Raw genomic sequence first — 27,664 nt, forward strand, 5'->3', positions numbered from 1 at the left:
GTCTAGCTTTCCGCAGTTTCACCAATTTGCCAACTTTTACCCCCCCTTTTTTTATTATTATTTTTATTCCTTCTAACCTCTATTATGTAGCCTCAAGCAAATTGTTTACTATTTCCTTAAACATAGTACATTATTTAATTGGTCACAAAGGGACTATTATAAATTATAGAGGTAAGTAATCATGAAAATTGCTCAAATCAGCTAATTTAGTTCAACTGTAATTATCTTGTGATAATAAATTAAACATCACACATTCCACACATGTACATACAAATGTATATATTAGCATGATTTCCCACCAGTACTATATTATCCCCTTTTAATGGATGGGAGTTTGTTTCAGCCAGATGGTGGGCTTTATTTGGGTAACTTTTAACATTTTACTCAACTCTTGAACAGACAAAGAAAACAGACTCTGCTCTATCCATAAAAAAGGGGTTTAGATTAGCTTGCAGGTAAACGCTGAAGCAGTTCATCCACAGTGGGAAATCTAACACACTATCCAGAAAAAACACAAGAGGTAAACCAAAGAAAGAACAAAAACAAAAAGTCCTTGCAGTACTTCACTCTGTGTAACCAGAATCGCACATTGTATTGATCGATATCTCATTTTCTTTCATAACTTCAACATGCTGGTACAGCCCATTCCCTCACCTGCTGCTCATACAGGGCAGTTTTTTGTGAAAAAGACAGATAGCTTTCAACACCAAAGATAAAAACAAAATGGGTAGGCCTGCATACATATTTTCACTGTTAACAAGCCCGTTGAAGAAGGTTCTCTCCCTCTGTAGCAGTAAATGTATTTCTTCTTCAACTTCCTGCATTTTTTTTCTCCTGATCAGAATTATTTTCTGCCTGAAAAACAGACAAAGAAGCATATAGGAGTAACTGCCCATTGCAGTGCAAATTAACAGTAAACTAAACCAAGTATTGGTGTAAATGTTGAAAAAGTGAAGTTTTCTAGAAGATGTTTTTCCTCTTATCCAAGATGGTGTAAAACATTCATGTTTATTTGCTCATTTGAACCAGACTATTCTTTTATACAGCCCCTAATGACTTTCTTTTGGTATAAATTTAATCAATTTGATGTGTTTTATTCATATAATCACATTTCTATACAGTAGACCTTGAGTTCAATTTATAAAAATTACTTACAAAATTGGTTGGCAAATTGATTGCAGAATATCTAAATGACACCCAGTAGAGAGCATTTAGTGTTTGTACAAACAAAAGTGCAAAGGTAAAAAAAAATTAAATAAAAACAAAAAGTGGAGAAATGTGCTGCTCCTATTTCTCCTTTATTTTTATATTATTTTTAAAAGACATTAAATAGGGCATATATGCTATTCAACACATCCTTTTTTAAAAATCTTCAGTTGTAATTTCCCCACAGCCATATACTGAGCAACCAAAAATAAAAGACCTGCGCAACTAAACATTGTTTAATAATAATACAAATCAATAACACACACACAAAACTCTGTTTGAAGTTTTTAGTTTTGGAGGAGGACACATAAACCAACAAACAAAAACAAAAGCCAAACCAGGAAACATGCCAGTAAGGAAAGAGCAGGCTTTGTTTTTGTAAAACATAATCACTTTTTAATGCCAATGCTGCTTTAAATAACATAGAGGATGTTTCTATTAAGCACCAGAACAACAAAAGATACAAGCTGTAGTTAAAACTCCTGCTTAAGATTTCATTCCCACAAAGTAAAAATAATTGTTTACAGTCATCCATTGTTATTCAAGCTCTTTCTTTTTCCCATGTGGCTTGTCCATTGTAATCCATGCTGGTACTCAGAACACAGAGGAAAGTTCTTGCTCAAGGCTTTAAAGGTGTTTCCTTACTGGATACAGTGTGTGAGGGCTGTCCTCTCTATGATCAACAGTAGCACTTCACTATTACCCAGAATGCACTTTGGAAAAGGTAACACCCATTTTTTTTTTTCAACAGGAGAGAAACCAAGACCAGAATTGTCAGCCTAGAGGTACAAGAAGAACAAAAAACAACAACATTGGATTGGAGAAACAGAGCTTTTCAGTTGTATGTTACTTATTTAAATGGATTTTTAATTAGTCTTTTGTGACTTGTTGACTTGTTTAGCTCTTCAGCAGACATAGGGAAGTTAGATTCTCTTGTTTTTTTGAATGTCAAAGGTATGAGAGAGAGAAGTGGGATGGCTGGAGTTTAGGGAGGAGCCTCTGTGCTCTGTTGAAATGGTAAATAGAGAGTCACATGGGGCAATCTTAGGTCTTCAGGGAGTGGGGGAAAAAGGGAGGGAAAGCTACAAGGAGTGACTACAACACATTGGAAGACTTTGCCCTGTCTGTTGGACAGGAAGCAGGACTTTCACCCCTAATTTAGAGGATGTTTCCAAACAGAAAGATTTGGAATATGTGCTCTGTTCCGGTCACAATGAAATCCTAACATTTTTCCCATTACCCTGATAGGGTTTTGGATTGTTGTAACTCTTTGGATGTTATCCTTTGTGTCAGAGGTTACATCCTCTATTTTTTAACATTTATTTTAATCATCGAACACCTGACAGAGGAATCAAGATGCCAACAAACTTCACTGTGGTAAAAGTGGATGACAGTGGGGATGGCAGCAACAGTGAAGCTGCAGCTGGATGCAGCAAACCTATCAGTCTGGACAAAGTCTTTCAAGAAGAGGGGGATGTTAACAACTCTCAGGAACCTGAGTCAGGTAGGTGCAATCTAAAGACAGCAAAAATGCTCTGTCTTGTTCACATGCTCTTGAACTGTAGGAGGGTTCCGCAGTAACAGAACAACAGTGCCAGGATGCACAAAGATAAAAAAAAAACACAATGTGTGCAAGTATGATAAAGTGTAACAGTGACTGTTTATGAGGAAAAAGAAACGGAAGACCTCTGATGTGGGCAATCTCATGCTATAACATGCACATGTTTTAAACACACAAGGAATTTAAAAGCTCAACCAGCTGGAACTTGCACTTTGCATGACTAATATGGTGGGGAGGATGGCCTGTGTGCTGTAAGGTTATTGCAGTCTAAAATTATGGCTAAAGCTCTCTGCCTTATTATGGTGTTGCAAAAGAGCTGTTTGTTTCATAAAGCTATGGAGAATTGTGTTCTTAACACAGCAACAAATATTTTCATTATGTAAAGTAAAAAGGAACAAAAAATGGTAGTAAGTTTTTTTATTGTGCCTGGCAGTGTTTGTTAAACTGATTTCTGTCTGGTAAACAAACCCTCCTTAAAAAACCCTAAATGATTAGATCGCAAAAGAATGTATCCTCACTGGGGAAGCATTTAGACCAGAGAGAACATGTTTCATTTACAGCACCATGCAAGATTGGTACCTCTTTGTCTTATGGTCACCATTAGCTTTTATGTTTTAATATTTGGGTTTTCATTGATCCACACAACATCATGAAGTAAAAGTGTACATTAAAAAATAAAACCTGAAAAGTATGGCATGCTTCATTTAGGATTTACCTTCATAGTTTTTCTTTAGAGGACACTTGTGAGAAAACATCATGATGAAGAGGCCCCCACTCTCTACTATGGGCCCCAGGACATCTGACATGGTTGTCCCCCCACCTTTCTGCAGACGTGTTAAAGACTGTGAAACACAGAGGACAAATTTGAATCAGCTTTGTTCCCAAGTTTTAATCAAGGCTGGGTTATAAAACAAAATATTTCAAACTTTAACTGAAGAAGTCACTCAATAAAAGTGTTGTACCGAGACCGATACTGCACTAAAATGGTGCTATCAGTATTGGCGAGTACCAACAAATAGGGCACTGATATCATTTTGAGAGCAAAAAGTTTAACTATTGTCACCCATTCCAGGTAGGCAATAAAAAGTTCTACTGGATTCACTTTGTATTAGTCTTTTTCCTGCTTCCCAGAGGTAGGCAGCAGCTTGACAAAGCCATGATGGCAATTATTTTACATTCAAGTAGTATGCGGTTCTTTAAATATACACACACACTTAAATTTCAAACGTCAAATACTGCACAGCCAGGTATCGGTTATCGATATCGGGGCCAAAAAAATGGCATTGGCACAACACTACTCAATAATGCCAACAATATAGAACAACTTTAAATTCTAATAGTCGTCTACGTAGACTGACTGGCCATGCAACAAGGCTGTAAATCAAGTGGGAATTAAAGTTAACCAAGTTAACTTTAGAGGAGCTGCAAAGATGAGATCCACAGCGTAGGTGGTAGAAGCAATTGGCAGGAATACTTTAAAATCTGCTCTTTTCTAGTGAAAATTTTAAACTACATGGAGTTGCAGTGGTTTCATAAAGGTCCAGGAAGTGAGCCCCAATGAGCTATGCTCTGCCCACAAATTTGAGGGTTCTCTCTGGGTCATCCTTCTTTCTATAATTCTCCAAACAAATAAGAACAACAGTTAGGTAAATTTTTCTAGTCTTAAGTTGGTGTTAGCTTTCAGTTAGTTCCCAGATGGTTGTTTATCCAGGGTGTCTTTGTGATGAGAGGTTTATTTGTAAGTTTGTTCACTCAACCAAGAGATTAGGCTGAGATTCGACTTTTGCCTCAATGCAAACGTAATGCCCTGTGAAACCCTGCGATGGATGGAGGAAAATAATAGTGGAAGACTAATATTGCACACCTCCATGCTTTTCTTTAGCAGGGGCAGGGAAGGTGGTCTTGGTTGATACGAAGATAGCTGGATGATAATACAGCGTAATCCTGGTAGACCGCATGTTTGAGACTGGAGGGGTCACCATCCAGCGGGACGACTCTAAAACTGTAAACGACTTTAAACTCTCATTTAAGCAATCTTCACAATAAATTAAACAGGTATTACCAGTGAGTAAAGCTCCATTGAGGGAGTGCTTGTTCTCTATTCATTGTTTTATTATTCAAAAGGGAGTCAAGCTTGCATGGCAGCTCCTATGTCATTTGTATGTTAGGATGTGTGCAAATTAGCAAAACACAACTATAACTTCAGTTTTCTTAGACACACATCGTAAAAACTTTTAATATTAGATCACAACAACCTATATCTAGATATCTGGTCGGCAAGCAATAACCTATGTTTACCCCAAAACATTCTTAAACTCCTGAAACTGCCTTGGTTATACAAGTGGTTTAGTTTACTGTTTTTGCTATTAAACAAGTTTTTTTAGCAGAAAATTTAGTCACCCACACTGTACCTTTGTTGTGCTTTAAATCATGCTCAATAAAAATAGGTGGAGTGCTTTCTCATTGCACCGCCTTTACAAAGTCATACAAATGGTTATAAAAATATATGAAAGAAATATATCCATTTCTGTGACTATAAACAGAATTTAAGCAGAAAAATTTTTTTGATGCATAGTTGATAGTAGATCGATTGTAAGATCGGTACTAGTTATTTTTAAATACTAAAATGCTTAAACTGAAATGAAAAAAGCTCCATTTGTATAAATATGTTATGTGAAAAAAAAATTTGCCCTGAAATCGGACATCTATGAGAATATTTTTTGTAAGATGTCTGTTGTCACTTTTTTAGTGAATCTGGTAAAATGAGAAAATGACAACTTTCTTGCTGCAGAGAAGAGGGGTGGTTTCTTTTACTTCATATTGCATGCCATCCTGGTAGAGAAAGGAGTCTGTGCAGCAGAATTCTCACCCTCAGATACACAACAAGTGCTGATTAGGCAAGATGCTAACTGTATAAACACCATCTCAGCACCCTCATTTACTAACCGGGTATGTCCTGGATCAGGTTTCGCAATGTCCACTTTCTGCTTCTTCTACAGTCTGACTGAGAAAGAACACAATATGCTTTAAATGTGCTCAAAAGACATTCATGTATTCCTTATATTGGGACAGTTGTTCCCAAAGAGGGAATTGCGCCCCCTATGGCATATGTAGTGTAATTAATTAAAGATTTTGGGAATAACTTGCATCTGTAACCTTCTTGAGTAATCTGTTTTTAAGTTTGTCTTTTTTGCTCCTTCAGATTTTGACAGTTTATGTTAAATACTTTATTTAATTTAAGTTATTTTAAAGCATATTGCTGGTGAGCATTCTCAGTCATCCAGGTCATAGTCATTCCAAAAAAAATTAAACACAATCCACTGGACTTGGTTTCCAAGTTTGATTACGTTTTGCTTCCCATCCAGTCGTTTGGCCTCTTTTGTTAGACTGTAATACCCCATACCCATCTAAGTGTCTGAAAGGTCGGTGCGGTTACCGAGCCGACGGAGACTGCAACTCCCGCACATCCCCTCTCACACCGCCCTTTTGACTACGGTGCGGTGCGGCTCTGCGGCTCCGGCAACAGGTCCGGAGATTTAACAGAAGTTCACTTGAGTTCACGTAACTTCACGCGATAACACGGCCCAAATAAAGGATTTTTGCGAGAGCTTGTTGCGGAGGGCTCCGGCACGCCGCAAGGATAGCTTTCTTGCGGAATTTTCTGCAGTGCCAGAGTGTCTCGGTAACCGCAGCCGGACAGCTCAGCAGCCGGTGAGAGAGGTTTACGTCTTTTTAATGACTTGGAATCACTGCGGCGCCGCACCCACCGCACCGCAACGGTAAGACCGGAGTCGGTGTGACCCCTTGCTCACACTGGCTCCGGTGCAGTTACCGAGCCGACGGAGACCGCAACTCCCGCACACCCCCTCTCACACCGCCCTTTTGACTACGGTGCGGTGCGGCTCTGCGGCTCCGGCAACAGGTCCGGAGATTTAACAGAAGTTCACTTGAGTTCACGTAACTTCACGCGATAACACGGCCCAAATAAAGGATTTTTGCGAGAGCTTGTTGCGGAGGGCTCCGGCATGCCGCAAGGATAGCTTTCTTGCGGAATTTTCTGCAGCGCCGGAGTGTCTCGGTAACCGCAGCCGGACAGCTCAGCAGCCGGTGAGAGAGGTTTACGTCTTTTTAATGACTTGGAATCACTGCGGCGCCGCACCCACCGCACCGCAACGGTAAGACCGGAGTCGGTGTGAGCCTGGGGTGAGCCTGGGGTCAAGGTCCTCCACTCTCCTGTACATGACCTCGGCTATTCTGCCAGAACAACAATCAAATGGCTGGACCCCTTCGTCTATACCAATTTGCATTAAAAAAAAAAAAAAAAAGAAATCCAGGCTTTGTTAGGCTACTGTATAAAACCTTGAACTCAACTGTATTCCTGACTGTTTTAATTAAAAAGGCTTCCTGGATGGGAAGCGAAACATCTTCAAACTTAGTCCAGTGGATTATTTTTTGTTTTATGTTTTTGTTGGAATGACTATGACCTGGATGACTGAGAATGATCACAGCAATATGCTTTAAAATAACTTAAATATAATGAAGTATTTAATATAAACTGTCAAAATCTAAGGGAGCAAAAAGACAAACATTAAAACAGATTACCAAAGACAGTTACAGATACAAGTGGTTCCCAAACTTTTCAATTAATTACACTGCATATCCCATAGGGGGCGCAATTCCCTCTTTGGGAACAACTGTGCCAATACAAGGAATACATGATTGTCTTTTGAGCAAATTTAACCAATTCTTTAACAATGCATTAACTTTTCTAATATTTACTCTTAACATACATTAAAAAGTATAATATATTTATAATATGAACTGAAAAATAAACAGAATAATTTATACCATGTCTTTTTTTTTGTGAATTCTAACCTGAAAGAGCAGTTTGCAAACCCAAACTGTGGCTCCAGTTTCACTTGAAAGAAATATAGGGTGTCTATGCAGCCTTGAAAAATCTGGAAAAGGAGGTATAATTTGCTTTGATCAATTTTGAGGTTTTTAGAGGTATGAAAACATAATGTTGCTTTACTTTCCAAAAGACAATATTGTATATTTTATATTTCCTATTGATGTGATATACATGCATTATCGTATGATCTATTAGATCTATTACGTCACATTTTGATCTTGAAATTGATCTTTTCACCCCCTCAAAATAAAATAATGATATTTTAATTAGATTTTTGGTAAAATTCCAAAAGAGGCATTACAACGGCTAACTTCATGCCTTTTCTAAAGACATGATCAAGGAAAAAGATCCCACAAATATGCTTCTAATTATCTACATTTAATATTTATTTAACACGACTGTTAGGTTTGAGACTAGTTCAAGTTAGTATTGATGTCCTAAACCACAGTCTGAAATGCATTTATTTTTAAATTGTATATTTATTATTCGTTGAACTTGCAACAACTTTACTGCTATCATTAAGGTTGAAAACAATCAGTATAATTAATGGTACCTATTAATTTTTTCATTAAGATTGTCATAATTTTTGGAATTTTGGTTTGATAGGTCATAACAATCCATAAGCTGTGATTGTAGATGTACATACCTACTTCCTAAGTTAAGCTGCTTTTGTGTGACAGAATATAACTAATAATATTTGCTCTTTTTGGCATGCAAACAGGAAATCCAGCAATATTTATCATTAGAGTGAGCCTGTAAAGTGTGACCTTTCCTATATTTAATGATGCTTGAAGCTTTACACTTATAGTGTTCTGCTTAACATTTGTACTTTTTTCATATGGCAGGTTATCAGAAGAACAAAAAAATAAAAAAAATAGTTACAGACAAGAGAAAAACAAAATTGTTTAAGTTAATTTAAGTTCAAGCTTCTAATGAAACATAATTTGTACCCCAGGAGGCTTTAAGAACTTTACCATTGACCGAAGGTCATGTTAAGTGAAATTTGAATAGACATACAATGTGTGTTTACTGTAGAGACACTAGCTGCCCCCCCCCCCCTTTTCTGCCATTCTGCTGCTACATTCTGTGACATCTTATTCATATTTACACTTGTGTGACTGTAGCGTATTTCACATCATAGTTCTGCAATAAGCACACAACCACAAACCAAAACCAAGTATCCATTTTTACTTCCAAATCACACGATGCGCTTTATCGGGATTAATTTAACAAACTTTAGATAATAAAAAATAATCTCTGCTGCAGATATGGCATTTTGGTTAAACATTTACCTTTTATCATGTAATCAGACACAGTACCTCAGACTAAGATCAACTCACATAAGGACTTTAAATCTTAAAATTGAATATGCTCATATGACAGCCTGGGGTCTAGTTAGTGTTGCATTAGAAGATGAGTATTATAGTTATGTCAAAGGTGTTAACTGAACCCATTTGAGATTAAACACAAAATCTGGACTTAGCTTGATGTTTACAACATGTCATCTTAGCCTGGTAGCAATTTCCAAGAAAGGCTGATAAGATTTTTACGAGCATCATCTTTTCTGAACTGAAGTTCACAGACCCTTGCTGGTGTGGTTTCCTACTGCAACACCGTGTGTCTCCTATTTTGACTTACTGCTATTGCTTCTTTTACATCAACTAAAGTTGAATTTCTTTAACAGTTGTAAGTTATAAAAAGGTTTGCTTCTTAAAGTCACACAAATCAGACAGAGAAGAGAATTTCTTTCTGTTCTCCTTTGATTTTCTGGAAGCAAAATAAAAATTCTAGTATAAAGCAATTTTATTTAGGTACATATAAAATTCTAGTGTCAGTAAAATATCAAACATCTAAGCCATTTTTAAAAAAAAATATGTTAGATTTATTCTTTATACATCATGTGCATTGTTATTCTGTTAGTCAGATTAGAGAGAGTAGAAGGCCTTTCTTCACATTGTGGATGTCACTGTGTGTATGAAGGTCATCTAATCAGGACAGCCTTTGTGTCTTTAGAAATACACAGGATATGGGCACATCATGGAGCCGGTCTGATACAGGGAAGCTACCTGTAATTCTTGGGAATAGAGGCAAGATGCATACAGGTCAGGGCATGGATGGCGTGTCAGTTTCTGATACAGACAGCTAAACATCCACATGATCCAACACATAGACTCATGAGCTATAAGAAGGAGAAGAAGACCTTGTTTGGGGCTCAATCTTTGCCGGACGCTCGCGGAGGTGATTTTTGAGCCCACAGCTGTGCAAGCTCCAAGCATTTTCTCTGTCCTGTAACGACCTGATCTGGAATAAACTCTGTTACTTTTTAACTCCTGTTTTCATAGTCCTTTTTTATATGGTTTTACCCAGTTTGAGTTAAGATTAGTAAATAACTTGCTCCCAGGAAAAGAACCGTTGAGGTAGCCCAGAGGCACAACTGCCTTTTTAGGGGACATAACTTCCTCATTTAACAAATAGTAAGAAATTATCTTTCAAATAAAAGACTGTATCCCTAAAGAGCTTGGTATTTCTCTTTTCTAAATAACCTGCATTTATGTGCTGGTAAATATTAAAATCAATTAAGTAGTCATTCTTAATCAGTCTTTTTAATTAATTAAAAGAGTGTTAATTTTTGTTATATAAATCAAGTTATACGAAAGTATTTGTGTTTATGTACAAACATTGATATACAATTTCTTTGTATTTATTAAGTTCTTTAATTTATACATTTTAAATTTGACATATTTTAGTTTTATTTCTCTGTTTTTGCCCTTTTAAGCTCGAATGCTTTGATCTAAAAAATCTTGATATGTAACTAAAACATATCAGTTCCATGTCAGCATTCATAGCATGCATCAAAAATAGCCACGTTTTTAGGAAATCTGATATAAGTCAAGCACCGTTGTTTTTAAAAGCAAAGAGATGTCAGCAAAAAAAAAAAAGTAATCAAATTAAAACATAAAAAGGCAACATCAGTTTTAATATAACAGACTGTTCAACATAGGTTATACGAACTTGAACGGAAATTGCCAAAAGTCAAAGGAATTTGGCTGGGTGTGAAAATAGAGAATAGCCATCAAATTAAATTTATCTATAATGTTTATTATTGTATCTAGCAGTTGCTCTAAGACATCAGTAGATCATGTGCACCCACAGCTCAGTTCTCATTCTATGATCTTTTATGAAGGATTCTACATGGTAATACAGAAAGAGCTGCTGACTGGGTGCTCCGGATAACTTTCCAAGACTTCTTCAAAAAGACACAAATAATGGAGGCAAATGTTAAACTGTGGAAAGCCTTTAATCTGCTGGATGCTCTTCAAGCAGAAGAGGACCATGTAATACCAAATTGCTATCCCATAGATCCTTTAAATCCCTTGTTTAAAAGTTCTTTTGAACTGGGTTCTTAGACTATATTGGAAAATTGGTTAAAGTTTATCCTTTAGTAGCATTTTATTTTATAGTGATTTTCCCTTTTGCAGAACTGGCCAGGAAATATGAAATATATGACATAATCTGATAGATCTTTGTCTTTCAAATTTAACTATAGTATAGCCAAACATTGATTTCCCTTTAGTTCTATCAGGTCTTTTAAAATTTTTTTTTTTTTTTTTTTTGAACATATACTTGTTCATCCATACAGAATGTTTGGATCACTATGGGGAAGCTCCTGTTCCAACTGGGGGAAAAAAAGTCCACCATTAGGCCTTCTCGTTGCTTGAATAATTCAGGAATCCTTGGGCTTTGCTGGACCGAATATGAGAGCAGGGTCCATGGAAACCTGGCTTTGGGGACATGAACCATCCCCTGACTGGTAGATGGGATTCTTATGGGTTTCAACATTAACAGCTAGAAGTAGTTGGACTTTTCTTTATGCACAGCTTGGACTGTAGAACCCACACTCCTCAGCTTCCCTCTCACAATAGGTGAGGGGATCATGTTTAAAGTTAGCATTCCAAAAACAACCAATTCCACATTTGGCTTTTATTAACCTTAAGTAAATATATTTTAAGTTAATCTACTCACAGCTTTACTAACCCTGCATTAGGGGTGCACCAATTACAGCCTTCTAGCCAATCACAATGACAGATCTTTAAAAAAGCTTGACCACTACATCACAGTCAGTTGCGCTCATTGGTCAGAGCGTTGGCCAATAGGCACAGACATAGTTTGAAAAACAACGGGTTGTTCTCATCAACAATCTTCTGATGACTCATTCATTGGGGCCAGACTAAGTTACACATTTAATCTCACATTTACTGTGGTTTACCAGGCTAAATGAGAGGTGTTATAAGGTGACAATGAACCTTGAATGTCAATTAACTTCCAATATATATATATATATATATAAAAAAACTTCTTTATTGTTTCAATTATTGGGAAGCTTAGGAGCACAGGAACTTTTTTTATTAACCCAAGATCACCATGTGTTTCCCTCCCTGGTGTTTCCACTGCTGTGTTCACCTGTAGTATTATTTTTACTAACCACTATGGACATTTGTGCAAATACTAATACATACCAACATCAAATACATTATTTACATTTCCCTTTTTGACTCCAAAAAAAGAACTACTACTACTCTACTAGCCTTGTTTCTTTGCTTCCTTTGGACACCCACAATCCCGTGCGATATCTCATACATCTGTCCACTTTTTGACAATGGTGCTCAATATAAAAATTGGCTTACCGGCCGACTCCAATGTAAATTCTTGTATATGGTGCAGCTATATAACTAACATAGGAACCAAGCTACCATACTGTGCAGTTGTTAGTCCTCCGGTTGTCTTTCTTGATTGTCAGCATGACATGTTTTTCTTTGTTCTGTATATTTCTAACAGAGGAAAGTCACAAAGAGTCTACTCCGTTTATCAACTCAAACAATGATGGGGAATGGAATTACAAAGACAAAAACATGGCCCTCTATGAGGTAACTGACTCTTAAGTTGGAAAAAGTTTTGATTTCTTTGAGTTTTATTGTGTTTTTAAAAAGATCTTTTTGCCTATAGGAGGAAATGGACAGTGCCCCCATGGTTGCCTCTCTTCTCAACAAGCTGGCCAAATACACTAACCTCCCCCAGGGCGTTCGTGAGCATGAGGAGGCTGAAGACGGGGTCACGAGGGTTGCTGTTATGGTATGGACCCCTGTCTCAGTAGAGAGAGGTTTCTTTCATTAAACAACTTGTTAAGTTAATGATACAGTAGGGTGACATTGAGCATGCCTATCAACATAAACATAAAGTCTTTCTCATCTTTTTATCTTTGTGGGTTACTTTGATCTCTTTTGATTACAACACAAAGTAATAACCAAATTGATGTTTTAGAAATTACTTTAAGAACCAGGTGTGTATTTTTATACTAGCTTTTTATTAAAAAAAAAGTAAAACCTATGTCAATAAAACACATGAATGTTACTATTTTCCAGTACAACTAGTTGAGCTTTTGTGTAGGTTAGATTAGTGTTTAGCAATTTTTTTCCGGCTTTTGATTTAACCCTTTATTGGGCACTCGGTGAAATACTTTGAAAATCACAATGTATTACCTTTGTAACATTCAAAAAATTTATATTTTGGCAGCAATAATTGTCAACTCACTAAAAAGAAACACCAACTTGCCCGAATATATAAAGAAAAATAACAAAACCTTTTTTTTTTTTTTTTGCTACAACATAACCTTAGGGGCATTAATGCTGATACTGGCACTTACATTTTGTAGTTTATAAACCTAAATATAGTTGGTAACTAGGTTTATTAACTTTTTAACTTTTCAATTAGCTTTTTACCTTTTTTTTCTTGACCTTTCTTTCCAACTTTATTTACAATAGGTAATATGTCATTCAAGGGCTCATCTAATTGGTTAAATGCCAAAATAAGATGTATAGCCATGTAGTAGTATCTTTGCTGAATGGCTGGATATAGATATTGTGCTTCTAGAACTCACTTTGTAAGGGTAAGTGATCAAAAACAGTAACTTGTCTTATAAAGGGTTAAGAAGCTGATGCTGTATGAGAAAAAAATCCACTATATGTGAGAAAAAATATAGTACTTTGCAGGCTTGTCCCGATCCGATCCACGTATCGGATCGGGACGCCGATATTGGCAAAAAAATGCGTATCGGCAAAGCATGTAAAATGCCGATCCAGACTGCCGATCCAGTTTAAAAAAAAAAATCCGGTCCGTATTTTCCAGTTTCGCCGATTGAAACGATCCATTCATCTTTTTTGCGCCAGTGTTCCCCTGTTTTGCATTTTTATTAAAACTTACAGTAATACTTGCACCTTTAACTGTTTACGGTTTTACTGCTCACTGTGCAATTTCAGATTGCTATTCATAATTTTGTCCAGTTTGTGTTTATCTCTTAATAAACAGATAAGTTTGTTGTTACCAAGCATTGTGTTTTATTCAATCTCACCTAATTTAGCTGGCTAGATGTTATCAAGAGTACTAAAACCCTTTTCAACATGAGTCTTACAACTAAGGCTAAATACTTTAACTTAAACTTAAATACATGCTCGGATAGGCTGGTATCGGCCAGTATCGGTATCGGATCGGAAGTCCAAAAACAATATCAGTATCGGATCGGAAGTGCAAAAACCTGGATCGGGACATCTCTAGTACTTTGTAGTGATTGCAGGGATTTGAAAGGCATATAATTTAAAATCATACCATGATCATTAATGTTGCGCTGTGCACTCCATCAGTTATGCACAAAAAGCTTTTGGATGAGAACAGAAAACTGTTAAAAATGTTGAAACAAGTCAGATTCTTTGTTATATGGAAAGGAGAGAATTGTTAGAAGATGGATGCAACAAATACACAGGGACTTTTAAATGTCTTTTGGTTCATGGATAAAAATTTTGCAGCTGGAGTGCATCCCATGCAAAGTTGATTAGACTGCCTGAAGATAAATTCTACCGACTAATAGAATTGCACCTTGGTTAAAATGTTACTGACCCCTGAACCCTTTCCATACTCTGATTTTAATTTCCATCATCTGCTTGACCAGTTTAGCATTTAGAAAGGATCAGAGAGTGGAGGGTAATTGATTACTCACACTCTCACTGCAAACCTGCTTAAATGAAATGCTGTAACCGAGGATAGGGAATTTCCACTGAGAACTTGCTTGTAATGGTGAGCCGACACCCAATTTAACAAATACAGTTAATCCGTGTTGTAGTCCAGTTAGATCTAAAGGTGTTCATCTGCTCCTTTTGACAACTGTCTTCTTAAAGAGCCAGGGAAACATACTTTAATTTGGCATGTTGAATGTATATCACTTTTATTTGGTTAAATGCTAGATTTACGGATGCTCCCACAGCGGCCAACCCTACAAAAAAGTTTTCATGTCTGCAATCAGTGTGGCAAAAACTCAAAATGGTTTAATCTTGCTAAATTGATGGCAAGTAAAAGAAATTGACTTTTGTGATGTTGATAATTGCCATGAACCAACTTGTCACAGTTGTAACAAAAGTCATCTGTTAAGCAGTGCGGTGAACACAGAACATTGGGAGTTTTTGATTAAAGCAGAACTTGAACTTTGAGCTTTTGGTCTGTTAAAAGGCATTGATTGCATTTTCATTAAAACCCACCCCCTGGATGTCATCCGAAAGAAGATCTTAAGCTTGAGTCCAACATGAATGAGACAAATAATGCAAAGAGACTGAGGGAAAGGAGCAACGAAGCAGAAGGCGAATGCAGGACAACTTAGGGGAGAAGATATGGGAAATGTGGAACTACAGCACCACAAAGGGCACTTTGAGTCATTTCGAGAAACAGCTGTTTGCAATGAACCAGCCACAGGGAAATGTGTTTTCGAATCAGAAGAAGGTATGTACCTTTTGGCATTTTGGGAGGAAACTGATAGCAATGCATACGGAGCATATTATGCATCATAGTTTGTTTTGTAGAATGTGAACTCTTTTGAATGTGTTTCCACTGTCGCTAGTATACCTGGATTTGCTTTCTTAGGGTATAGAGACACCCATTTTAGGGTTTCGTAATATTTATACAATGAGTTTATTGATTTAAGAATTTTCATCTGAAAGGGGTAAAAAAAAAATATTTCTGATCAACTGATATAAGTATCTGGGCTATTTTAATTTTTGCCTACTTTATTCTCTTAGTTTATTTGTCCGTGTTAGTGAAAATGGTTTAAAGCATCTAATACACAACATTAGAGAAGGAATAAGAGTGTCAAAGACCTCTAGTGAATTTTAAAGGGCATATATCCAGCTGTGCAAAACACATGGAATATGTTAAAGATTTCGTATATCTCAATAATTTAACTTATTTGAATTTTATGAATAGACAGAAATGTTTGGTTTAAATGTCAGGATGCAGTCGTCATGGCAACTGTCCCCTGTAAATAGATTGTGTTTCCATTCCCTCTTGGCTCTAGATTTAAGGAACCTGGCTTATAGTGCTACTTTGATTTACAGAAATAATTAGTTGAAATAATTGGAACACAATGGGATGTTATAAGACTTTATCATAATTCAAATGCTCATATAAATTAACCAGTTACTTTCTTTGATCTACTTTTTATTGTTTGTTGTTACAAATATCAAATTGGCCAATCATATAAAAGCACCTGGACATATTTTGGTACCTAGGCTTGGTAAAGCATCTAAATGGGGACAAATTTAGATGGAAGAGACTTTGAAAATTGCTCCGTTGACAGGGCAGTCTGACTATTTGACAAAACTGCTGATTGAGAAGGGACACTTAACAATCTTTCACTTTACAGAAACAAGTCAGACATCTTAAGAGCCTTACTTTACTTAATTATTTTTTGAGAAAAAAAATTTAAACCTAACTTTCTGTAGTGTTGGTGCTGATGTTTGTGCTTTTCTATAAACACAAATCCCCCATCTTGATGGCTTCTTTCAGCTTTACAATCATTAATTAATCTTTTTTCATTTAATCTCATATTGCTTACCTGAAAATGACCCCCAGTGGCCTCCAACAATAAACAAATCACATTCCAGTAAGTAAAGATTCCCAAACTAGGGTGTATTACCTTTATGTCGGTCACTTGGAGTACCCAGCATGACTTCAGTGTCTATTATGGGTTTCCTAATGTAAGAATAAAATAGATATCTGCATTGTATTGCCTGTAATCAGCTGATATTTTACATAAAAAAATAGCATTCCCCGCACATAAAGAATTTAATGCACTTTTAAATAGTCAAATCCAAAAGTAATGTACAAACTAATGTCAATGCTGAAGTCCGAGAGATGATTTGGCTTTTTACTTCAACTAAAAATAAATTCAGTAAGTAACGCTGTATTTTTATACTAAAAGCATATATGAAGCAAACATTAAAACATACACACTTGTCTATGTGGGGACCTTTTTTTTCTGTGCATAAAAGGATTGGCTCTCAATAAAAGAGGTTAGAAACCACCCCAACACAGCTCCTTTGTTATGTATTGAAGGCTGAGGTTTTTATGGTTTTTCTGTTAGATATCACAATATTTCATTAAACATTATTTGTATTGATTCAAAATACCAACAATGTGATATTTAATCAGAAAATATTTAACATTGTTTTGGAAGGGATCTTAAAAATAAGAAATATATTTATAGACAAACATCCATTTCATTGTCTTGTCGGAAAAAGAAAAAGGATTATCTTTTTCCGGGTGGATCATCAAAATAACTGGTCCTCCTAATTGTCAGTCATTCTGACGGCCTTTACATAAGGCCGTCTATGTGGTCATCCCCATTTTCACTTACCGCTGTTAAGTCTGACTTATTGGTAAAATTGCAAATCTTCTTTTGGAAAGTAAGCTTGTATGAGCAATGCAAACAGCAACTTTTAAACAGAGCTTGCACGAGGAGAAATTGGCTTGTGCATGTTCTCGCACGCGTTTAATAGGCGTTCCCTCTCGGGAGCAGGTACATGGAATTTGCTTGTGTATTTGTTTTTTTAAATGGAGAAGGCGGGTCTTTTCAAAAATTGGCTAAAAATCCTCCACTATACCTTTAAATGCCCAGCAGCAAGTTGGCAGCGCACTGTCCAAGATCCAGTTTAGATGCTCTGCACTAGCCACAGCAGAGCAAGTCACACCCCAGAAATTCACACCCAAAGTAAATGTATAACAGAGACATGCAGCAAATTTTTGACGCTGTCATGTTGATATCATGCCAAAATCTTAAAGGAATGAATTTAATTGGCTCGATATATCTATGAAATAAATAATCAAGGTTGTTCTGAAGGCAACCAGGATCTAGTATGGTGAACCCATTAAAGTGACGAGTAGAGGATGAAATATTTAATTGATACATCTCTGTGTTTTGTCTCCAGGTTCCTCAGATGGGCACATTTATTGGGGTTTATCTGCCCTGCATGCAGAACATCTTAGGTGTCATCCTCTTTCTCCGCCTTACCTGGATTGTCGGCACAGCAGGGATCTTGGAATCTTTGGCCATCGTCTCCATGTGCTGCATCTGTGTGAGTCTTTGGAATCGCATTAGCAGTGCCCGCGTGTCAGCTTTGTTAATGTCTTCATCATTTTATAAAATCACATTCATTACACATGAAATATAGCATCTAAGGTCAACTTTTAGGTTCACTCTAATAATAAGATGCTTTAAGATGTTCAAATAAAATCCTATGTTGAGTTCAAAGCTTGGTAAGTGGTAATCATGTCTGGGCTCAGAGGAAAGTACTCACAAAGGGAACAGAAAGGTTGTGTCTTTTAACAGCCTCATATGTCAGCTGCTGCAGATGGCCAAACAGAGCTCTGACTGTTCAAAAACTCTGAAATAATCTTGACCAGGACTCATGTGATATAATGTGAACAAAGAGCACACATCATCAATAATGTGTACCCATTTTCTGATGTTTCTTTACATTGATGAAATTATTCCAACGGATTGTTCCTGCTTGTAATTCAAGGATATCTGCTAAGCTTTATTACATGCTTAACTTAGGCTAAGTTCAAACGGGCAATGCGGCCCTAATATACTCTTTGTTACCAAATAAGGGACCCATATCTGACTTTTATGGCAGATTTCACAACCTATTCCTATCTTTTTAAGTGCAAAAAAATAGCACATATGAGAATCAGCCGCTTTCGTATGCGGTACTAAATTTGATATGTTTAGCGTTAGCAGTCTGAATCGTAATGTCGCGTTTTAGCCTACCTTTACATTATTGCTCTGGTTCCCACTACAAATAGACAAACTTCTCTCCAACAATTGCGATCGCTGTAGTTGTCTTCTCTTTTCTAACCTTAATTTGTCTTAATAACAGAGAGATAATAACAGAGAGACACTGGTTTCGACTTTGACTTTTTTTAATGTAGGTTTATTAACTATTTTTAGTAACAGCCACATCCAATATGTCTTCCATAATGTATCCCACCTTGTAAACGAAAGCGGACATCTCCTGACATACACTGAGTTTTTCAGAATATTTTATTTCCCAGTTTCTGAAGCATATCGTGCAGCCATAGAACAATAAAAGACCGACCAGTCCTACCATGTTCTCAGAAGCAGCCACCCCAGCAAAGACATCTATATGGGGCAGGCGGGGGTCCACACCATCACCGTGATGCTGCAGTGAACCCCCAGGCACCCCAGCTGAGGTGATCGGCATCCCCATGCCTGAGCACAAAGAACCCAGCAGAGAGATTCTCAAGAATGAAACACGAGATTATAGAACTTCTTCAAAATTTGAATAACTTCAAATAATTGGAACTATTTAAAACCCACCTTAAATAACATGCTGAAAAAACTTATATTGAATACATTTTCCTTTTCACACGTCCAACGGTGGAAATACATTGAGGGGTGGAGCATGTCGCTGGGCTAAGGCCAACCATTAAGAAAGCAGCAATTTCTGCATCAGGTTCGGCATTTAGAGCTATTAGAAAATACATATGCCATTTGCCGTCTTTGGATCTAGGCACTGCTGCTTAAACTGCTTGTGATCTTCTTTGCTCAGTAGAAATCCAAATATATGTATGTACAAATGGTAAAACTGGTAAAAAATGGTAAAATACTGCTGAAAAAAGTCGCACTGCTGAAATTAACAAATATTGAGAAATATAGTATAAAATCTTACTTGAAGGTTTCACTGCACTCTTTTTTTTGCATAACGAGGGAATTCTTGGTACCTAAAAAGACTTTACCTGCAGAAGGCTTCCATAGATAAATTATAGTGACTATCAGAGATAGAAGATGAGGCGGAGTCAGAAAAACAATGTCAGCTGTTATCAAATAGCAGAGCACACTTTTGGGGTGCAGCTTTATTGGAGCTTCTTGCAGAGCAGTGGGTTTTAGCCACAATTGTCTTTTATTACTGTTGTATCACAATAGAGTGTAAAATAATGCCCAAGTTTGCATTATCAATATACCTTTCTTCCATTCGATTTATTTGATGAAAAAATGCCTTGCAGACACTTTAAATGTACATTAGTTGACTTTTGAAAACCATGTTTTATTTATTTGTTAAAAACTGTTATATGTCCTGGCAGTAGATCATGAGTGAGAGAAATAAAGGAACTAGAGGCAGGATGGGGGAATGAGATTTACAAATGAAAAGACTGGGCAGCAGGTAACTGTAGCCACAAGCCAAGCCGACAAAGGAAAACGCAAAAACGTGGACAAGCCATATTCACAGCAGTGCAACGGTGATGCTGTAATTCTTTTTCCTACGTGACAGTTTACTATAAGATCACTGTGCATATTTAATGACACCAAAAAGCACCATGTTAAGCAAATGTTCCACTATCTCTATTGAAACAGCCATGACTTCTTCTATCAAAGCTGTTGGGGGCACACATGCTGCGTCAATTGACATCACATCTGTAGGACTGCACAGAAAATTTGGCCCCTGAATTGCAGAATATTATGCAGTACACATTATGTGGGTGGGCTCAGTTTTGGTTTTAGGCGCTTCATCGCCCATAAGCTTTTAAAAAGTGGACATGCATGTTTATTCTTTTACATGTCCTGCCCCTAGTTTCTTTAAGCTCCTCTGGCTCCTTGCAATGGTCTTATCGGTACTTTAATTTGGAAAAATACACCACACTCAATCAAAGCAAAGGGGAATGTCTTTACAATATCAATCCACTAATGTGTTCATAATCACAGCCCTCATCAGCAAACCACCTGCTGTCTTTCAAGCGTAAGAATGTGTGCAGCAGCTATGTGTCTGTAAAGCTAATTGTCGATGTTTTGTCCCTACCAGTAAATTTGCGATAGCTGTTTACTCATTTTCATCATAGCCAATAGTCAACACTTGGCAGAAAGGGAAAGGAAATGGTAAGGTGTGCTTCTTGAGATTTTAGGGCTAAGTCCATGGTTATCCCAGAACTTCCTGCTGCAGCTTTAAAAAAACTAATAATAAATAATTTTTTTCAAAAGTTTCCTTTGAAAAAAAAATATACATTTTTTTTTTCAAAAGTTTTCCTTTGATGTGAATCAGGTGTGTCATTTTTCTTATTCACATTGATCTCATGCCATAGGTAATAGTGATAATAAAAATGAGACAAAGATGTGCACCCATTTAGAGAAGGATAAAATCCTTGTTTTTTTAAATAAAAAAACAATAATTTTTGTGTGATCTTATATTTGTACCTTACATCTTATACATACGTATAAGATACTTTTGTTATCGCATTTGACTGTGAATTGACCTGTCCTGAACTAGCCAATATTATGTATTGCTAACGAATCAGATGTTGATGTCAAACTTTGGATTTATCAATAGATATGTTTACTTTTTTCTGATAAAGTTGGACACTGCTTTTCTGCATCTTAACATCTGTCTTGTCTCCCTCTGAACAGACCTTGCTCACTGCCATATCAATGAGCGCCATAGCAACTAATGGAGTTGTACCAGGTAGATTGAAATCCCACCTTTATAAAACATTTCAGAACATCTCTGTGTATATCACTGCTATGATTTATTTTAGAAGTTTTAGACTAAAGTAAAAATGGCTGTGTTTGGTACTTTTTGACCAATGACTTGAAATAAAGATAGTATAAGGCATGAATTTAATTCCAAACTATTAATTAAGCAACTGACATACAAATTTAAACTAAATAGATCCTGTTCAAATCACACGATTTTAATGTAATGGGAAAATATTTGTTTACTTACACATTAAAAGTATTTAAATATAGTAGCTGGAGTGAAAAATAGGCTAACATAGTCTTTAAAATAATCTTTGCAAACTTAATCAATCTGGCTAAATATGCAGCAGCAGCCATAGCAAAAAGTGGTATTGGCAGACACGTTTTCTGTCTTTGAAAATATGCCTGGGCTTCTTATTGGTGATGTTTATTTCTTTGTCCATCAGTGCATCACACTTTGGCTACGTTCACACTGCAGCCTGAAGTGACCCAAATCATATTTCTTTGCCTATATGCGACCTGGATCTGATCTTTTCATGACAGTCCGAACAACACAGATCCAATTTTTATCCAATGCGATCCAGGCCACTTGGCTCTGTGGTCCTGAATCCGATACAAACCTGAACATTTCAAATGCGACCTGTGTCTGAACAGCCACGTCGCATCCACCCAAACTGAATGTCATTAATACCCGACAGTGGTCACTCTTCTGCTTCTTGCTACGCAGAAGTGGCAAGAAAAACAACAACAATGGTGGACGATAATGTGGAGAGTACCATCTTGGAAATATTGAGTTTTTAAGGTTGAGAAAGATCTCTAGATGTTCTCCAGCAATACCATCCATGTTTACTTCCATAAACACAGAGCAAGCTTGCTTGTGACGTCATGGCGTGCTCTACTGCGCATGCTGGACACTTAGGTTGTATGAATGCAGTTCACAGAGGAGATCACATACAAGTCGCATATATCTGGAAATGTGAACAGCAACGCAAAAAAATTGGATTTCACAAAAAAAAATCGGAATTGAACATCAACGCCTGCAGTGTGAACGTAGCCTTTGACTCTCCATAAACAGTAGCCAGCAGACACTGATCATGAAAGCCAGTTTGTAGTAAATCACCTAATCGAAGCAGAGAAAAAAAACTGTTGTTAGAAATTTTGTTTTTACACCATATTTTTTTGATCAACAATGTTAAATAAATAAAAAAATTAAAAAGAATAAGTTAGCACTAATTTATCTTTTATCTCATCATAGCTGGCGGTGCGTACTACATGATCTCCAGGTCACTGGGTCCAGAATTTGGAGGAGCAGTTGGCCTTTGTTTCTACCTGGGAACCACCTTTGCTGGATCCCTGTACATACTGGGTACCATAGAGATTCTGCTGGTACATGTGCCCACCGTAGCAGCCATGTCAACTCATGTACGCTGCAGTTTTTGATGACTCAACGGCTTTGTTTATGTCCATTTCTAGACATACATCATTCCACCAGCAGTATGTACAGATAATAACAGTTTAACAATGCAGAACAATATGCGTATCTATGGGACGTGCTGCCTTCTTCTGATGGCTCTAGTAGTGTTTGTTGGGGTGAAGTGAGTGAAAACACATATGAGTTTATTGAAATATTTGTGTAAGGACACATTTTCACCCCTTTCTTTTTGCTCTCTGTAGGTATGTGAACAAACTGTCTTTGGTGTTTCTTTCCTGTGTGGTTCTATCCATCTTGGCCACATATGCAGGAGCCATAAAGACATTAATGGAACCACCAGAGTTTACGTAAGTGGCCTATGGTTCTAATAGAACAATCCTCATGCATCAGCTATGTGTTCCCACTAAAATACTGTCTTCTAAGCCAAACATATATTTATTTTAGCATTCAAAGAGTCCTCATTCTAAAATGTCAATCCTAAGAATTATTAGTATATATATATATATATATATATATATATATATATATATATATATATATATATATATATATATATATATATATAAAATGGTGTCTTACTGGTACTAAGAAAAACCTGGTATTAATAACTTGCAAAGTAATACAAGTGAAATAGGACTAAGGCATACAGTAAGTGATTCATCTCCCACAAGTCTGAATCTGGATCTGGGATTTATTGTAACCGTATTTCTTGTTGCAAGTTTGAAAATTAGTTAGATTTGCTTCTTGATATTCTCATTTGACTAGGTTATCTACTATTTGCATTAAATGGCCTAGAGATTCTAAGCTTTTGAATACATGTATCTCAACAAGCTGCAAATTACTCACAAAGTTGAAAAGATTGTATGAGCATTTTTGTACTGGAGTTATCAGGAAATAACTGTATATATATATATATATATATATATATATATATATATATATATATATATATATATATATATATATATATATATATATATATATATATATATATATATATATATATATATATATATATATATATATATATATAGATAGATAGATAGATAGATAGATAGATAGAGAGATATATATATAGATATAGATATATAGATATAGATATATATATATATAGATATATATATATAGATATATATATATATATATAGAAAATGTTGGTTTGTCAGATGCTGTATCAAAACCCAAAGATTAGTCACTGAGCTCTATCATCCATATCTTTTCTGCAGGGTTTGTCTGTTGGGGAATCGTTCTCTTAAGAATGATTGTTTTGAAACGTGCGCAAAGACAGAAGTCTTCAAAAACAACACTGTCACCACGGAGCTGTGGAAGCATTTCTGCGGCAGTGAATATAGCAATGCGACCTGCGATGAGTTCTTCACCTTAAACAATCTGACAGAAATCCCAGCTATACCTGGGCTTCTGAGTGGAGTTGTCAAAGGTAAGAAAGACAGAATAGTCTTTAATAATCTTTAATTTGATCCTATGACTACTTGTAGATTTACTGGAAGTTCCAGCTGTCCTAACAGTCAAGTTTAACTGAAGAAGGAGTTTGTTATGTCACTGCATTTCCCCCTTTTTATTTATTTTTATTTTTTATTAGACAACTTGTGGAGCAACTATGGTCCAACCGGCATTAAGATAGAAAAGACAAATCTGCATTCTGAATCTCCTCAGAGCCCATCTACAGACAACGATCGGTACTTTGTCTTTAATGACATCACCACATACTTCACATTGCTGGTTGGGATATACTTTCCTTCTGTTACAGGTAATAGTCAAAATACCTTAAAATTTAAAATGAAAGCAGTAGTCTTATTTTTTTTTTGTTCTCGATATACCTTAAAAAAAGAAAAGTATGTATAAGTTATATGTAAATATTTTCTTTTTAGGAATCATGGCTGGTTCAAACAGATCTGGTGATCTTAGAGATGCTCAGAGATCCATCCCAGTAGGAACTATACTGGCTATTCTCACCACCTCTTTCCTCTGTATCCTTGATATTTGTGTTCAATGTGTATGCAGCTAATGCATTGTGGTTGTGAAACTGTGGTTTATGGATTGAATTTGACTTCACTACCAACTTGCTGTAGTTTTTTATTATTTTGTGGAATATTTGATGTTAGCCAATAGTGAATAGCTTTCTTCTCTTAACGTTACGATCAGATATCTCCTTTGTGATTTTGTTTGGAGCCTGTATTGAAGGAGTGGTGCTGAGAGACAAGTAAGAGAACGTTCACTCCAATCGAATGTTTGCAGCACCTGTTACGCAATCACAGAAGCTATTGATGATATCCGTGTGTATTTGTTGCCTAAACAATATTTATGTGGTACCTGATGCCTTCACTCACATGGCAAGGTTTATGTTTCATTGATTCAGCACTAGTATTGGATCGCTATCGACTGATATGTTCAGAAAGGTATCGGAAAACGCTTAATTGGCGCAAATCTATTCAAAATATCTTTGTGTTTCTATTAGATTTGGCTTTTCAGTGAAAAGTAACCCAGTGATTGGTGCTCTAGCCTGGCCGTCCCCACTGGTGATTGTGATTGGCTCGTTTTTCTCTTGCTGTGGTGCTGGGCTTCAGAGCTTAACTGGTGCTCCCCGTCTGCTGCAGGCCATCGCCCGTGATGGCATCATCCCTTTCTTACAGGTGAGTGGTCAAAGAGTTTTTCTTTAGATCACGATTTCGATAAAGATTGATTACAAAGCATATTGTTTAAATAGCAGACCTGTTGTATTAGATTTTTTTCATGTTTAACTTTGCAATATATGTTAGAAAATGAAATCTAATTTTGCGTTGGATCCTGATGGTATTGTAATTTAATCATAAACTGTTTTCTAAAAACTTTCATAACGTATCTGGAAGTATTCCTTTAAAAACAACAAACCCCTGCAAACATGCTCTAACTCACGAATGTCTACATAGTCAACTTCACTTCCCTTCCTGTTTTGTCTGCAATGATTCAGAGAGTTTTTAGTGGTAATAAGGTAATTTTCTATGACCTTTAGAGGCAAACAAATGGCTTGTTATGTAAACCAGCATAGCCAATTTTTGAGAAGGAAACTGACAGAGTTGTCCACAGAATTTGGTTTTTCATGGGGGGAGGGTGGACAGCAGCGGTGTGGCCAGCCAGACGGATATGACATATACACGGTGTATCAATCTGGTAGAGCGCCAGTGCAGCTAGATTTCAAAGGTGGGACTGACACATTCGGCCTCACCAGGCTAGAACCATGTTTTGTAGTCAATTGAACATGTCAAGTTTTCAAAGAAACTTCCCAGAAAACAATTTCTGACAGTTTTCTCTAAAAGCTCTGAGGATATAAGATGTGCTTTCTATTCATTCTTAATTTTTATTGCACAATTCATAAGCGTCGTTAGACCTATTTAAGGGTGGCTTCAGTCACCCTTTCTTTGGCATTAGCCACCCTATAATTATTTTGCGATTAAAAAAAAAATATTTTTTTTTTCTGTATTTATTTTTTCCTCATATTTTCCCAAAACAAATGCAGTAAAGCACCGAATAAAAGCCATAAAGAAGACAAGTTAATCTGAACAATCATAGGCGTAACTTCCTTAAGGACTGGTGTGGACATGTCCCCACCAATATTTTGTACACGTATTTTGCTTTCGGTGCTGTGTATATCTGATTAAAACCCCATTCATGCCGCTCCTCAGAAAGAAAATAAAAAAAGTTCTCCCCGCTGCTCACCGTCCACAAACCCCGACAAAAAACTCAGAAAAAAGAATCTGTTGCCTCTCGCTTTCTCCCCATCACCCCCCTCCGCCCTCTCCCCATAACATTTGAATTGAAGATATCCGCGGGTGACGGGTCGGGTTCGGTAGTCATCCTAACGGGTTCGGGCGGGTGCGGGTTGGTAAAACTCGACCCATGCAGGTCTCTAGGCTACACTACATTCAGTATCGTTGCCATAGAAACAGACAACAGCGCCAATATATCAGAATTATACTAAAACACACGCAAATAATTTCCCACATAAAAAACAGGACTTTCAGTCCATTACAGTTTTCCGTTTTTAGAGGGTTGTTTATTTTGCGTTTATTAAGTGATGGCTGTGGTATATTAGCTTTCACTGCTATAAGCTTTCGCAGCAGTGATTGATTAATTTAAACACCTGCTCTACTGATGGTCTATCGGAGTTGGTGTTTAGGTCGAACATAAAGAACAGCTTTTATTTGAAGCTTCTTGTAGCTACTGTTTTAATCCCGGCTTTACTTAAAACTTTTTCCTGACTTTGATAGTGTTGCCATTCAGTAGCAAGCACTGCGCCCCTTTTTCTTTTATATGTACACGTACATTTAAGATTTAGCGTGTTATGTTGACAACTCATGAGCAAGCTGCTTTTTGCAATCTAGCAGGAAGGTAAGGATAGGATCTTGCAGGTGTGACGTCACTCTGCAGGGGGTCCAGAGATAAAAGATTTAAACAATTTTGGCATTGGAATTTCAGATTTAAGGGAGTTAGAAAGTTCACTTAGTAAAAGTGCAAATAATAAATCTGATTACCGATTACTTTTAAGCTGGTTGAACATACTGCGACAGACTGGTGACCTGTCCAGGGTGATCCCACCTCTCACCCAGAACGTGGCTAGAGATATGCACCAGCACCTCCTGATCCCACTGAGGGATAAGGTTAAAGAAAATGGATGGTTGAACATAGTCCGCT

At 36.7% G+C, this 27,664-nt stretch overlaps 1 protein-coding gene across 2 annotated transcripts in view; it reads left to right on the forward strand.

The window, feature by feature from the left end:
* Nucleotides 1-2,562: 2,562 nt before the first annotated feature.
* LOC119793335 (solute carrier family 12 member 7-like) overlaps nucleotides 2,563-27,664 on the forward strand; it is a 46,895-nt gene continuing 21,793 nt past the window's right edge. Inside the window, exons 1-13 of one of the 2 annotated variants that reach the window (XM_038300472.1) lie at nucleotides 2,563-2,710; nucleotides 12,516-12,604; nucleotides 12,684-12,809; nucleotides 17,984-18,130; nucleotides 21,475-21,529; nucleotides 22,799-22,929; nucleotides 23,017-23,138; nucleotides 23,218-23,322; nucleotides 24,202-24,413; nucleotides 24,576-24,743; nucleotides 24,865-24,963; nucleotides 25,139-25,196; nucleotides 25,452-25,626. In XM_038300472.1, the coding sequence (XP_038156400.1) occupies nucleotides 2,563-2,710; nucleotides 12,516-12,604; nucleotides 12,684-12,809; nucleotides 17,984-18,130; nucleotides 21,475-21,529; nucleotides 22,799-22,929; nucleotides 23,017-23,138; nucleotides 23,218-23,322; nucleotides 24,202-24,413; nucleotides 24,576-24,743; nucleotides 24,865-24,963; nucleotides 25,139-25,196; nucleotides 25,452-25,626 (1,635 nt within the window). Of the gene's footprint in view, nucleotides 2,711-12,515; nucleotides 12,605-12,683; nucleotides 12,810-15,334; nucleotides 15,501-17,983; nucleotides 18,131-21,474; nucleotides 21,530-22,798; nucleotides 22,930-23,016; nucleotides 23,139-23,217; nucleotides 23,323-24,201; nucleotides 24,414-24,575; nucleotides 24,744-24,864; nucleotides 24,964-25,138; nucleotides 25,197-25,451; nucleotides 25,627-27,664 lie in introns of those variants that run through there. The other variant, XM_038300473.1, reaches the window with a different exon arrangement.

This window comes from Cyprinodon tularosa, unplaced genomic scaffold (genome assembly GCF_016077235.1).
Source record: "Cyprinodon tularosa strain WSP-4 unplaced genomic scaffold, ASM1607723v1 ctg45, whole genome shotgun sequence".
In the NCBI taxonomy this organism is placed as follows: Eukaryota; Metazoa; Chordata; class Actinopteri; order Cyprinodontiformes; family Cyprinodontidae; genus Cyprinodon; species Cyprinodon tularosa.